At 45.0% G+C, this 15,442-nt stretch overlaps 1 protein-coding gene across 4 annotated transcripts in view; it reads right to left on the bottom strand.

Moving 5' to 3' along the window:
* TGFBR1 (transforming growth factor beta receptor 1) overlaps window positions 1-15,442 on the bottom strand; it is a 468,434-nt gene that overhangs the window by 64,226 nt on the left and 388,766 nt on the right. Inside the window, exon 9 of one of the 4 annotated variants that reach the window (XM_073630717.1) lies at window positions 3,045-3,173. The exons of 2 other annotated variants lie outside the window; for them this stretch is intronic. In XM_073630717.1, the coding sequence (XP_073486818.1) occupies window positions 3,060-3,173 (114 nt within the window). In that variant the 3' untranslated portion in view covers window positions 3,045-3,059. Of the gene's footprint in view, window positions 1-3,044; window positions 3,177-15,442 lie in introns of those variants that run through there. One more of the 4 variants, XM_073630716.1, reaches the window with a different exon arrangement.

Below are 15,442 nucleotides of genomic sequence, written 5' to 3' on the forward strand. Positions count from 1 at the left end.
TTTAAGGAATGGACGCTTAGTTTTCCCCACATAAAAACAACCACATTAGCACAGAGCTAAATATACACGACCAATTGTTTTACAAGTAACTCTGTGTCTCAAACGGTGTATCTTGCCATGCAGAAGGGGAATATTCCTAGAGTTGAAAATAAAGGGACAGAAATCGCATGTGCCACATGAAAAAGTACCAACATTTGAATGGTCCAAAGGACCCCGTATCTCGTGATGACTATGAACTAATAAGTCTCTCATAGATGGAGCGCGTCTGTAAGTGATTTCTGGGTATGGTTTAAGAAATTTTTTGATGGTATTATCGGCCGTCAGAAGTGGCCAATATTTTTGGAGAATCCCTCTCATTTGACCATGCTGTTTTGAAAATTGAGTAATAATCCTAACAGAAGAGTTGGCTTTTAAAGATTTGGTTGAATGAATAAAGTCATGTCTATTTTGTTTAATGACTCTGTTGAAAGACCTCCTCAGCTAGGAACGACTGTATCCCCGCAGACGAAGTCTCTCATACAGGTCACCAGCTGCCAGGTGAAAATCTGAGTCCTGAGTACAGTTCCTTCTAAGTCTTAGAAATTGGCTATAGGGTATGCTGTCTAATAAAGGCTGGGGATGTGCACTGGCTGCATGTAGAATCGTATTGCCCAATGAGGGCTTGCGATATAACGATGAATGTAGAATCCCATCTTTGTCTAAATGTATTTGTAAATCCAGAAAATTTATCTTAGTTTGGCTACATTCCATTGTAAAACTTAAGTTAAAGGTGTTTACAGCCAGCAAATCCATCAGCCGGGAAAAATCATCTCGACCTCCCGACCATAAAATGAAAACATCATCAATATACCTGTACCAGGCTACAATGTGTGAAAGCAAATCTGACACGGATTCTTGAGAAAACAAGTCCCTCTCCCACCCCCCCAGGTACAGGTTGGCATAGGAAGGGGCACATTTAGTCCCCATAGCCACCCCCTGTACCTGGAGGAAGTGGAAGGAACCAAACATAAAGACATTTCTAGTCAAGATAAACTCAAGCAGCCGAAGGACAAACCGGCTATAACCATCAAAAGATGATCCTCGCTCCTGAAGGTGAGTACGGATCACATCAATACCTTTGGTATGTGGTATTGAGTTATATAAACATTCCACGTCTAAGGCTACCAGCCACGTATTTGGAGGGACCTGTTTTCCATCAATATGACGTAGCATATCAATGGTGTCCTGCACATAAGAAAATAAGGCAGTTACATGAGGTATTAAGTATTTATCCACCAAAGCACTGGCATTCTCTGTTAGACTTTGACAGCCCGAGACAATCGGTCGTCCAGGGGGTTTCTTCACTGATTTATGCACTTTGGGCAGTGAATAAAAAGTAGGAATTTTGGGGTCCTTCACATTAAGGTAGTTCCATGTGCTGGAATCAATGACACCTGATTGATATGCTTCAAAAATTAAGTTGTAATATTCATTATTAAAGTTGGTTATTAATGTTTTGGAAATAGGGCGGTACCAACGTGCGTTGCCAAGGACCTCCCAGCACATGGCTTCATATGCGGGGACGTCCATGACAACAAAGTTGCCGCCCTTATCAGTGGGCTTAATAACTAAACCAGAGTGGCATTGTAATTCTCGAAGGGCTTTCCAAAGTCTCCAAGGTAAATTATGTGTATGGACTTGTTGCAGGTCCAAATTTTCAATTTCTTGAGTGATCTGTTGGACAAAAGCCCAAATGTTAGGGTTCGTTTGAAGTGAAGGAAAGTTACGTGATTTTGGTTTAAACGATGTCGGTGGTGGGAAGGAGACACCGGAGACGACCATGCCACTAGAGGAAATTTGTGGCACATCTTCTGCAGTGTGTCCCTCGTCCCACAGACACTCAAGATTCGCCAAGGCCCGAAGCTCCGCCTCAGAGGGTTCCAATGAAGTGGATGTAATGGATTCCGAAGATGAGGTTTTGTCATAGATTACCTTAAATAGTAGGCACCGAGCAAACAGATGTATGTCTTTTATGAGTTGAAAGTGATCCAGATCCGTAGAAGGGCAGAAAGTAAGCCCTAATTTCAAGACTTGAATTTGATCAGCTGTAAGATCGACAGAGGAAAGATTAACAACATCCAATTCAAGTGAGCTAGTATTTACGGAAGTGGAGGTTGATTGGTTGTATCCAGTGTCTTTCCTAAAAAAAATAGGTGCCAATTTTGGGTCAATGGAATGAGTACTACTGGGAAAGAGTGTAGAAATCGTGGGTTCACTGGATCGACGGCCAATATCTATTGAAGCCAAGTTGCTCTAAACAGGGGTATTTATGCCCAATGAGAAGTGTACAAGGGTGTCAGATGAGGTGAGTGTAGATGTAGATCTACCCAAAGAGGGAAATGGGGTAGATGATAGTGTTTTAGACGAATGTGTACAGCCCACTAGGGGTTGAGATTTGGAAACAGAGCCCGGTGTACGGTGGGGAGGGACCATAGTAATACGATCCCCCTTTCTCTTCTTAGGTAATCTTTCTTGAGAAAGTTTGTGATAGGTAGTGGAAGAACTTGGAGAAAAAGTGACAGAATTAGCATTGGGCACTACATTATCTGTTTTAGGGGCTTCAGCAGTGTGAGATTTGGAAAAGGGTTTGCTAGAGGCAGTGTGATTCCATCTATAAGCGAAGCCGTTCTCGTGGGCTAATTTATCGCGAAGGAATTTGCCTTCTTTGATATTTATAATTTCTAATGTATATTCCTCCAAATGTGACCGTAAATCTTTGTCACGTTTGGTAAATCGGGAAGAAGAAATAACAAGACTATATTCATCATACCAATTACTGATCTCTGCATCTAGTTGACTGAGTTCAAATTCATATTGTTTACATAATAATGAAATCATTTCGAAGGAGCAAGTTTGGAGATTTTGCTCCCACGACTGTTTGAGAGAATCAGTAATCTTCCTAAGATTGGGAAAGATTTGGATTCTCAAACCCCAAGGTACTATGCCATTCAGGGAATACTTTTCAAAATAGGCTTTGTGCCAGTATGTGCGTACCTTTTTCTCAAGAAGACGCTGCAGTCTCATAAATGCACGATCCAGTTCATCATCAGAAACATTGGCCTCCGTTTAAATGACCGGATCTTTGTCATCAGGTTCGCAAAGGCCTCACCACAAAAATCCGCCATCCTGTCCCACTGCTGGTTAGAAGAGATAATTGATAGAAACAAAACTAATTGTTAATGCTTTAATAACAAATACTTTTCAAAAAATAGTATAAGAATTGATGATTCAATTTGTAAGAACAATTCTTACCACTAGGGAAATAAAAATAATTATATTTGGTTACCACAATAGATAATCTATTTAGTTTGTAGCCAAAAGGACAGACCACCAATAATATATGGTGTATTGAAACACCTAGTATAGGTAAGTAGATGGTAGGTGGTGTGTCCTAATAGATACGGCACCTCATCCCTTTTATTGTGTAAGTATCGAAATTTTGGTCACCATGATGTAGTAAACAAATTGTTGATCTGATGATTATTATCCATGTAGAGAAAAATTGAAGTTAGATGTATCATTTATTGTTGAACTATTATATCTGTTTCAATTAGTGCATTTCTGACATCCCACTTATACTTGTATTGTTGCAGGCATTCTGTCAATATCATCGTATCTTGGTTACTGTTGTGATACCAACTATCCACTGTATGGGCTGTCTCACCTATGCCTCTGGCCCGTTCGGTCTTTCCCCCCCCCCCCCCCGGGGTTTGCTATGAGGATCCAGTGCGTTTGGTTGCGTTGCCTCTAGATTGCCTGGGAGTCTGTTCCACTACAGCCTTTGGCTGCATGGACGCCCAAGGGCTGACTACATCGTCAGCCTGCCCCTTCGGCCAGGACCATCGCAGCAATCCAACGCCAACCTCATCGCCTCCTCCCCTTTCCCTTGGATGGCTGTGAGGATTCCCCCTTTCCTCCCCCCTTCCTTTGGACAGCTCCGATGCCTATTTACATCCATCGATCGCGTCACTGGCAACTGCGGCCATGTGACGCGATCGACGCTCGGACTCATGGGAAATGTAGGCAGATGACTTTGGCCACTGCGCATGCGCCCCGTTCGCCTTTCGTCCGCTCCTGATTGGCTGATTATCATCATGCTGATCAGGTGGGGGTTTTAAATGCAGCCACATTTCAGTAACTTATATCCCTTTGTTGCAGGACCACTATGGGGAACTGGTGACATATGTTAACCACTTGAGCCCCGGACCATTATGCTGCCTAAGGACCAGAGGTCTTTTTCCAATTTGGCACTGCGTCGCTTTAACTTTTAATTGCGCGATCATGCAATGCTGTACCCAAACGAAATTTGCGTCCTTTTCTTCCCACAAATAGAGCTTTCTTTTGATGGTATTTGATCACCTCTGCAGTTTTTATTTTTTGCGCTACAAACGGAAAAAGACCGAAAATTTTGAAAAAAAATGATATTTTCTACTTTTTGTTATAAAAAAAATCCAATAAACTCAATTTTAGTCATACATTTAGGCCAAAATGTATTCGGCCACATGTCTTTGGTAAAAAAAATGTCAATAAGCGTATATTTATTGGTTTGCGCAAAAGTTATAGCGTCTACAAACTAGGGTACATTTTCTGGAATTTACACAGCTTTTAGTTTATGACTGCCTATGTCATTTCTTGAGGTGCTAAAATGGCAGGGCAGTACAAAACCCCCACAAATGACCCCATTTTGGAAAGTAGAAGGAAATTGCTGATAGGCATGTTGAACCCATTGAATATTTATTTTTTTTGTCTCAAGTGATTGAATAATGACAAAAAAAAAAAAAAATATTTACAAAAAGTTGTCACTAAATGATATATTGCTCACACAGGCCATGGGCCTATGTGGAATTGCACCCCAAAATACATTCAGCTGCTTCTCCTGAGTACGGGGATACCACATGTGTGGGACTTTTTTGGAGCCTAGGCGCGTACGGGACCCCGAAAACCAATCACCGCCTTCAGGATTTCTAAGGGTGTAAATTTTTGATTTCACTCTTCACTGCCTATCACAGTTTCGGAGGCCATAAAATGCCCAGGTGGCACAAACCCCCCCCAAATGACCCCATTTTGGAAAGTAGACACCCCAAGCTATTTGCTGAGAGGCATATTGAGTCCATGGAATATTTTATATTTTGACACAAGTTGCGGGAATGTGACACTTTTTTTTTTTTTTTTGCACAAAGTTGTCACTAAATGATATATTGCTCACACAGGCCATGGGCATATGTGGAATTGCACCCCAAAATACATTTAGCTGCTTCTCCTGAGTATGGGGATACCACATGTGTGGGACTTTTTGGGAGCCTAGCCGCGTACGGGGCCCCGAAAACCAATCACCGCCTTCAGGATTTCTAAGGGCGTGAATTTTTGATTTTACTCTTCACTGCCTATCACCGTTTCGGAGGCCATGGAATGCCCAGGTGGCACAAAACCCCCCCAAATGACCCCATTTTGGAAAGTAGACACCCCAAGCTATTTGCTGAGAGGCATGGTGAGTATTTTGCAGCTCTCATTTGTTTTTGAAAATGAAGAAAGACAAGAAAAAACATTTTTTTTTTTTCTTTTTTCAAATTTCAAAACTTTGTGACAAAAAGTGAGGTCTGCAAAATACTCACTATACCTCTCAGCAAATAGCTTTGGGTGTCTACTTTCCAAAATGGGGTCATTTGGGGGGGGTTTGTGCCACCTGGGCTTTCCATGGCCTCCGAAACTGTGATAGGCAGTGAAGAGTGAAATCAAAAATTCACGCCCTTAGAAAGCCTGAAGGCGGTGCTTGGTTTTCGGGGTCCCGTACGCGGCTAGGCTCCCAAAAAAGTCTCACACATGTGGTATCCCCATACTCAGGAGAAGCAGCAGAATGTATTTTGGGGTGTAATTTCACATATTCCCATGGCATGTTTGAGCAATATATCATTTAGTGACAACTTTGTGCAAAAAAAAAAAAAAAAATTTGTCTCTTTCCCGCAACTTGTGTCGCAATATAAAATATTCCATGGACTCGACATGCCTCTCAGCAAATAGCTTGGGGTGTCTACTTTCCAAAATGGGGTCATTTGGGGGGGTTTTGAACTGTCCTGGCATTTTATGCACAACATTTAGAAGCGTATGTCACACATCACCCACTCTTCTAACCACTTGAAGACAAAGCCCTTTCTGACACTTATTGTTTACATGAAAAAGTTATTTTTTTTTGCAAGAAAATAACTTTGAACCCCCAAACATTATATATTTTTTTAAAGCAAATGCCCTACAGATTAAAATGGTGGGTGTTTCATTTTTTTTTTTCGCACAGTATTTGCGCAGCGATTTTTCAAACGCATTTTTTGGGGAAAAAACACACTTTTTTAAATTTTAATGCACTAAAACACACTATATTGCCCAAATGTTTCATGAAATAAAAAAGATGATCTTAGGCCGAGTACATAGATACCAAACATGACATGCTTTACAATTGCGCACAAACGTGCAGTGGCAACAAAATAAATACATTTTTAAAAGCCTTTAAAAGCCTTTACAGGTTACCACTTTAGATTTACAGAGGAGGTCTACTGCTAAAATTACTGCCCTCGATCTGACCTTCGCGGTGATACCTCACATGCATGGTGCAATTGCTGTTTACGTTTGACGACAGACCGCCGCTTGCGTTCGCCTTAGCGCAAGAGCAGGGGGCGACAGGGGTGCTTTTTTTTTTTTTTTTTTCTTTATTATTTTTTTGCTTTTTTATCTTATTTTTAAACTGTTCCTTTCATTTTTTTTTTTTTTATCATTTTTATTGTTATCTCGGGGAATGTAAATATCCCCTATGATAGCAATAGGTAGTGACAGGTACTCTTTTTTGAAAAAATTGGGGTCTATTAGACCCTAGATCTCTCCTCTGCCCTCAAAGCATCTGACCACACCAAGATCGGTGTGATAAAATGCTTCCCCAATTTCCCAATGGCGCTATTTACATCCGGCGAAATCTAAGTCATAAAATGCTCGTAGCTTCCGGTTTCTTAGGCCATAGAGATGTTTGGAGCCACTCTGGTCTCTGATCAGCTCTATGGTCAGCTGGCTGAATCACGGGCTGCATTCTCAGGTTCCCTGTTGAGACAGGAGAGCCAGAGAAAAACACGGAAGACGGTGGGGGGGGCATTCCCTCCCACGGCTTGTAAAGGCAGTCTAGAGGCTAATTAGCCGCTAGGATTGCTTTTACATGAAAGCCGACCGCTGGCTGAAAAGAATGATACCAAGATGATACCTAAACCTGCAGGCATCATTCTGGTATAACCACTCAAAGTCGTGAATGGCGTACCTGAAGACAAAAAAATGGTTAACAATAAAGCACAGTAAACGGTAAAGTATAAATAATTACATACCTGAAAAACAAACATGATAAAACATAATAACAATAAAACATTGCAGAATAGAATACAGTAAAAAAGAGCAGAACAATAGAGAGAGAGAATAGAGAGAGAGAACAATAAAACGACAACAATTTTTTTTTTATTTTATATATATTTTTTTTTTTACACTTTTTTTGTAACTAACTTTTATAAAGGTAACCGGTTCCAGGTTCGGGTCTCTCAAAATGCGATGGCATCTTGGGAGACCCTGTGAAAGTGTGCCTAGTCTGTGGAATGCTGTACCCTACGCTAATACTCAACTAGTGAATGGTAGCGTTCAAAACATTCACCAATGCAAAGACCAGGATTGTCAGGACAGGAGGGACAATGATAGCGGGTGTCACGCCTATATCCGCGCTTGCTGCAGAAACGACATCTTTTTTGGGGGGGTTCGTTGGGTAGGGGTACTCGGGAGGACATAAAGAAAATGCCTCTCATGCAGCCGACTGCATTTGGTTGGGGATGTGAATGGGGGAAGTACGGGCGCTGCAGAAGTGGTGGGTTCCCAATTAGGATTGGCGAATGCAGCAGGAAGGGCACTATGGGCACGACGGGCCTGTGTTTGTCTTCTTGGTGGCAGCGGGACACTACTTGTGCTTGCCACCTCACCAGCTTGAACTGCACTTATGGGACTCGCCACGTCACCAAGTGTTACTGCAGTGCTGGTTTGACTACGACCGGGGTGTACTAGGCCGCTGGTGCTTGCCAGTTCACCAAAACGCTACAAAAAAAAACTGTTAGCGATCGCAGGGATCAGGCCTGACTCTGCGAACGCTGCAGTTATGCGTTTAGTGTTTTGTAAGTGACAGTGATCGATCGATACTGCACTTGGGTGGGCTGGGTTGGGCTGGGCGGAGGGGCAAAACGCAGGTGCTAGCAGGTATCTGGGCTGATCCCGCTAACACTGCGTTTTTGGGAACCCTAAACTGCTGGAGACGCTAGTATAGATCTGATCGGATCAGATATTGATCCGATCAGATACTATACCACTAAGGGAGGTGTATGGTGTGTGCGTGGGTGTTAGCGGTACTGGCGCTAACCTGACGCTGCCTGGGGCTGGTGCTTGCTAGTTCACCAAAACGCTACCAAAAAAACTGTTAGCGATCGCAGGGATCAGGCCTGACTCTGCGAACGCTGCAGTTATGCATTTAGTGTTTTGTAAGTGACAGTGATCGATCGATACTGCACTTGGGTGGGCTGGGCTGGGCCGGGCGGAGGGGCAAAACGCAGGTGCTAGCAGGTATCTGGGCTGATCCCGCTAACACTGCGTTTTTGGGAACCCTAAACTGCTGGGGACGCTAGTATAGATCTGATCGGATCAGATATTGATCCGATCAGATACTATACCACTAAGGGAGGTGTACGGTGCGTGCGTGGGTGTTAGCGGTACTGGCGCTAACCTGACGCTGCCTGGGGCTGGTGCTTGCCAGTTCACCAAAATGCTACCAAAAAAACTGTTAGCGATCGCAGGGATCAGGCCTGACTCTGCGAACGCTGCAGTTATGCGTTTAGTGCCTTGTAAGTGACAGTGATCGATCGATACTGCACTTGGGTGGGCTGGGCGGAGGGGCAAAACGCAGGTGCTAGCAGGTATCTGGGCTGATCCCGCTAACACTGCGTTTTTGGGAACCCTAAACTGCTGGGGACGCTAGTATAGATCTGATCGGATCAGATATTGATCCGTTCAGATACTATACCACTAAGGGAGGCGCATGCTGCGTAATCTGACGCTGCCTGGGGCGACGCATATCACCGCCGGGCGATCGGGGGGCTAAACCTTTATTCGGTAATAAACGGCGGGTTCCCTGACACTATAAAAAATAAACGAACTAACCAGCGTCACCCGTAACGGTTATACGGTGATCAGTGGTGAAAGGGTTAACTAGGGGGCAATCAAGGGGTTAAAACATTTATTAGATAGTATATGGGGGTCCCTGTCACTATAAAACGCTGACGGCGAACCTAAATATTTACCTCACTAACTAGCGTCACCAGCGACACTAATACAGCGATCAGAAAAATGATCGCTTAGCAACACTGGTGACAGGGGGTGATCAAGGGGTTAAAACTTTATTAGGGGGGGTTAGGGGGGTATCCTAGACCTAAAGGGGGGTAATACTCACTGTTCCAACACTGTAACTGTCACAAACTGACACCAATGCAGTAATCAGAAAAAAAAAACAAAAAACTGCTGGTGTCAGTTTGTGACAGGGAGGGGGGGTGATTGGGGGGGGATCGGGGGGCGATCGGGGTGTTTTGTATGCCTGGCATGTTCTACTGTGTTGTGTAGTGTTGGTGCACTCACATTGATGTCTTCTCTCCTCGGCGCTGCAACGGAATACCGAGCCGAGGAGAGATGACATCATTTCCTTTGCTGCTGTTTAGCATACAGCAGCAAAGGAAGTGATCTGATTGGCCGGCGGCGATCGCGAGGGGGGGGCCACGAACGGATGGCCTCCCCCTCATCTCCGATCGCCGGGGGACCAAACGGGACCGCCTCGGGCGGCGGGGGGGGTCCGATCGGACCCCCCACCCGCGGGAGGCAAATCACGTACATGTACGTGATTTTGCCTGCTCGTGCCGCCTTGCCGACGTACATCGGCGTGAGGCGGTCCTTAAGTGGTTAAAGGTAAAAGACTTTATATCTTCCTTCATCTTAGCCGGCGTCTTCATTTTTACTATTACTGGCGCATGTGGCTATATTGGCTGAGCTTTACGCTGATAGTATTTTCACATGTATTGATTTTTAGATCATCTAACATAGCCGGTGTTATCTGAAGGATATGCTGGGGAGGTTCCAATGTTCAGCCCATACACTGGCGGAACCTCACTTATAGGATGCATTTTTACTTCCAGCTATATGCATTTTTGGTAAGCCTTTTTCAGTATATTAAATCTTTTTCACGCAACATCGAGTGCTTCGTTTTTGCATATAATTAGGGTATGTAATTGAGGCTGAATTTCTGAATACTTATATGCTAATTTTCATTTTTTAGGCGCCTTCTAATTCCCCTGTAGCCAATTACTGGGCTGAGTGTGACTACCATTCCCAGTGCTCTAGTGGTGTCTCCCTTGTGTCCTGGAATTCCTGCATGGTATGTTCTGGGTGTGGGGACTGGGGGACTGGGGGACCGGGGATATGGTTGAACAGCAACTTGACCGCTTTGCGATGTGATGGTTTACCTCAACGCTGCAAGATTATGTGGATTTAATAATACACCCCTTTTTTCTTTGTTTCAGTGGTTTTATTCTTTGCATTATATCTATATACCCCCCTGATGAAGCCAATGTTTTGGCGAAACTAGTTGGGAATAAATGACTACGATCACCCTTTAACATCATTGGTGACGGTCAATATTTTGAACTGCACTTTTGTTTTTGTGTTCTTGAGATTTTTTCATGTATGTATGTTTAATGTACAATTTTTAGCTCTCTTTAAAACTAAATAAAATAAGTAAGATGATCTTATTGGTGGCACCGCAATAATCCCATCCCCCCTCTTTTCCCCATCTTGAGAATTCTTTTAACTGGGATGAGGTGCCGTATCTATTAGGACACACCACCTACCATCTACCTATCTCCTGTATCATGTCTGCAGTCTCTGACCATCTCCTGTAGTATGTCTGCAGTCTCTGACCATCTCCTGTACTATGTCTGCAGCCTGCTTGAAACTGACTATGTACAGATCCAGTCCTTGCCCTCTTTCTTTGAAGCCATGGCCCAGTTGTACGAGGATCCTCAGCGGACTGCCACAGCCTAGTCAGCTCTGTTCGCGCTCCAGCAACGCCGCAGACGGCCGAGGACTATGTCACGGACTTTCGACGCTGGAGCGCGGACACTCAATGGAACAATGCAGCTTTATGCCATCAATTCCGCATGGGGTTATCCGAGAGTCTAAAGGATGAGCTTGCTCGGGTTGGGATGCCCGATACCCTTGAGGAACTTATTGCCCTAACAATCCAGATTGACCGATGCCTTCGTGAACGCCGGTCTGAACCCTCCCAGCAAACACGCTCAATGTGGATGACTGCAAGAGTTCCGGCTCCTGCCTCCCGATACCTACCTCCTGCCTGTACAAACCCAGCCACCCCAACACCTGATGCTCCTGAACCAATGCAGCTAGGACTAATACGTTCTACTCCACCCCCAGAAGAACGGGCGCGCACACGCCAGCTAAACCTCTGTCTCTACTGTGGTGGAGCAGGCCACTATGTGAACAACTGCCCAGTCAAGACCCGTAAGTGCTTTTCTTCTACACTGGCCAGTTTATCCGCTTTAACCACCAATGCAACTCAACTTGCTCTCCCTCTCTCGTTACAGCTCCAGGGAAGAATGATTCAGGTCAACGCCATCATTGATTCTGGGGCATGTAGCTGCTTTATTGACTCTGCCTTTGCTACTCAACAAGATCTTCCCCTGAAAGCCAAGACTCATAAACTCTCAGTTTTTCTGGCCGATGGGTCCCACATAAGGTCAGGACAAGTCTCTCAAGAAACCCTTCCTCTGTCTGCCACCTGTTTATCCCAGCATAAAGAAATCCTAACTCTGGACATTAGCTCCTCTCCATTATTCCCGATCATTTTGGGCATGCCCATAACTCCCATGTTAATTGGACTACCGATGAAGTCAAGTTTTTGTCACCCTATTGCCAAAGACATTGTTTACCTGAACCCTCCAAATCTGCTACCACCTTACTTTGCATGGACATTGACCAAGATCTGCTTCAAACCATACCAGAGGTCTACAGGGAGTTTGCAGATGTATTCAGTAAGAAGGGAGCGGACTCCCTGCCACCCCATCGTCCTTAAGATTGCCCAATTGACTGCTCCCTGGGGCCGAGATTCCTTTCGGGGGCATGTTCCTGTCATCTGAAAAAGAGCAAGAAACACTCAAGCTATACATTGATGAGAATCTCAAAAAGGGCTTTATTCGACCTTCTACCTCCCCAGCTGGTGCCGGAATATTTTTCGTCTCCAAGAAAGATCAGACTCTTCGTCCATGTGTGGACTATCGAGAGTTAAACAAAGTCACGGTTAAAAAACGCTACCCGTTGCCCATGATACCTGAATTGTTTCAGAAGAAGAGGTCTGCCACCATCTTCACCAAGCTGGATTTAAGAGGAGCCTACAACCCGGTCCGCATCCGGGCGGACGATGAATGGAAGACGGCTTTCCGGACCCGGTTTGGGCACTACGAGTATTTAGTCATGCCCTTCGGCCTATGCAATGCCCCTGCCACATTCCAGCATCTGGTCAACGACGTATTCAGAGACTTCCTGGACATCTTTGTAATCGTCTACTTGGATGACATTTTAATTTTTTCCAGTTCACTTGATCAACATCGGGAACATGTCCGCAGAGTCTTGGGCCGTCTTCGTTTGCACGGACTGTATGCTAAAGCGGAGAAGTGCGAATTCAAACAAGAGGACATTCCGTTTTTGGGGTTAGTGATCTCCCCAACTGGCATCAAAATGGACCCTCAGAAGGTGTCCACCGTGCTAGATTGGCCAGCCCCTCTGGACAAGAAGGGCGTGCAGCGCTTCATTGGATTCGCAAATTTCTATAGGAAATTTATTAAGGGATTTTCTGCCATCATTTCACCCATCATGCAGTTAACCAAGCAGAACTGTCGTTTTCACTGGAGTCCGGAGGCTCAGGAGGCCTTTGAAGAATTGAAAAGGCGCTTCACTTCAGCTCCGATCCTCAGCCACCCTGACCCATCTTTACCCTTCATTCTGGAGGTTGATGCTTCCGAAGTGGCCGTGGGTGCAGTCATCTCTCAATGGCAGGGCAACAAGGACCTGATGCATCCCGTGGGATTTTTCTTTTAACTGGGATGAGGTGCCATATCTATTAGGACACACCACCTACCATCTACCTATCTCCTGTATCATGTCTGCAGTCTCTGACCATCTCCTGTAGTATGTCTGCAGTCTCTGACCATCTCTTGTATTATGTCCGCAGTCTCTGACCATCTCTTGTATCATGTCTGCAGTCTCTGACCATCTCTTGTATTATGTCTGCAGTCTCTGACCATCTCTTGTGTCATGTCTGCAGTCTCTGACTGTCAGGGACGTGCCGGTGCCCGTCGGGCGAACATGCATGCGCCCGTGCGCGCTAGCGCTGATTGGCACCAAGGACTCTTTAAAAGGTTGTCAGATGCTTCCATCAGGTGCTGTTCGTCTGCAGCTCTGCCCATGAGTTCCTGTATCCTGCCTGTTGTTGTTATTTGCTATTGACCCAGCTACGTTTGGCTATTCTTCTATCTCCAACCTGGCTTGCCTGACTCTGCTTATATCTTGTGACCCGTTGCCGAACCTCTGCCTGCCTGCTTGCCTGACCATTCTGTGATCATCCCTCCTGCCATATACCTGCCTGATCTCCTGCCAAACGGATTGTCTGACTCTGCTTTGCCTGTGTCCTGTGACGCTGCTTCCAGCTTGCTCTTCCAGCTCCAGGTTCTGCTGCGGCCATATCTTCTACCTGCCTGCATCCGCAGCTCAGCCATCCCGGAGGGACGTCTTCCCAGCTCCTGTGTCAGCCACCGCAAGGACCCGCACCAGGCATTTCTACCCACTGTGCTCAAGAGACCACTGTTCCCACTCCAGTGGCTCCTGAACCAGCATTTAGGAGAGGTCTTCTTCTACCAGTCAGGCTCAACTACCTGGTACCTAACACTGACCATCTCTTGTATTATGTCTGCAGTCTCTGACCATCTCCTGTAGTATGTCTGCAGTCTCTGACTATCTCTTGTATCATGTCTGCAGTCACTGACCATCTCCTGTATTATGTCTGCAGTCTCTGACCATCTCCTGTATTATATCTGCAGTCTTTGACCGTCTCCTGTAGTATGTCTGCAGTCTCTGACCATCTCCTGTACTATGTCTGCAGTCTCTGACCATCGCCTGTATTATATCTCCAGTCTCTGACCATCTCCTGTACTATGTCTGCAGTCTCTGACCATCTCCTGTATTATATCTCCAGTCCCTGACCGTCTCCTGTAGTATGTCTGCAGTCTCTGATCATCTCTTGTATCATGTGTGCAGTCTCTGACCATCTCCTGTAGTATGTCTGCAGTCTCTGACCATCTCCTGCAGTATGTCTGCAGTCTCTGACCATCTCCTGTACCATGTCTGCAGTCTCTGACCATCTTCTGTATTATGTCTGCAGTCTCTGACCATCTCCTGTACTATGTCTGGGGGCTCTTCCTAACAGATTCTCTAACAGAAACCCTCTCTGTGTGCATCAGAGAGACTCCGCTCCAGGTCTCATTAATGTACGCTCTTCCTGTATTTTCTTTATTGTTAAAAGATCATGGGAGGATCCCAGGGTAACGAAGAGTTCTTAGGGGAACATCTCTGTGTTTGAGTCATTGCCATAGAAACATTTGTAAAGGGGAGGAGTTGGTAAGATGACCACACCCACGTGAGGGCGCAAGAAATATTTCTGCACCCAGGCGTCTGTGACCCTAGGATCGGCCCTGGGACCTTGTTTCTAAAGTGGTGAAAGATATCATTTGAACCGATATCGGTTGTGATGGAATGTTAGTAGCGGATATATTGGAGCCAAGAGTCGGGCCTGGTTCCTGCTGCAAGGGTTTAACAGGGCTAGAGTGATATCTATGTGTATGCATATTTTTTTGGTTTGTGTTTATTATTCTTATATTTACTTTTGTTTTTATTTTTATCTCCATTTTTCTTATTCTTATTACTAGTATTAGGCATGGGCCGAGGTGGGTCAGTACTCGGCCCATGTCTAAACTGTGTTGTGTCAACCACTGGATCTTGTGTGGAGCGTTTCCACCCAAAAACTTGTCCTGTCTTGTAATCCGTAATGTCTCTAATTTCTTGTTTTTTTCAAAATCATGTTGTCCTCATCCTTTTTGATATTACTATCTTGGACCTGTGTCAATTTAAAGAAAAAGGCAAGATGAGCCAAAGGCCTGAGCCGCCTGATCCCTTTCAAGCACCTGTTGTTCTGCAGCCTTTAGTTTGTACCAAAATTTGAATCCATTTGGTTGTA

Source organism: Aquarana catesbeiana, linkage group LG05 (assembly GCF_042186555.1).
Source record: "Aquarana catesbeiana isolate 2022-GZ linkage group LG05, ASM4218655v1, whole genome shotgun sequence".
In the NCBI taxonomy this organism is placed as follows: Eukaryota; Metazoa; Chordata; class Amphibia; order Anura; family Ranidae; genus Aquarana; species Aquarana catesbeiana.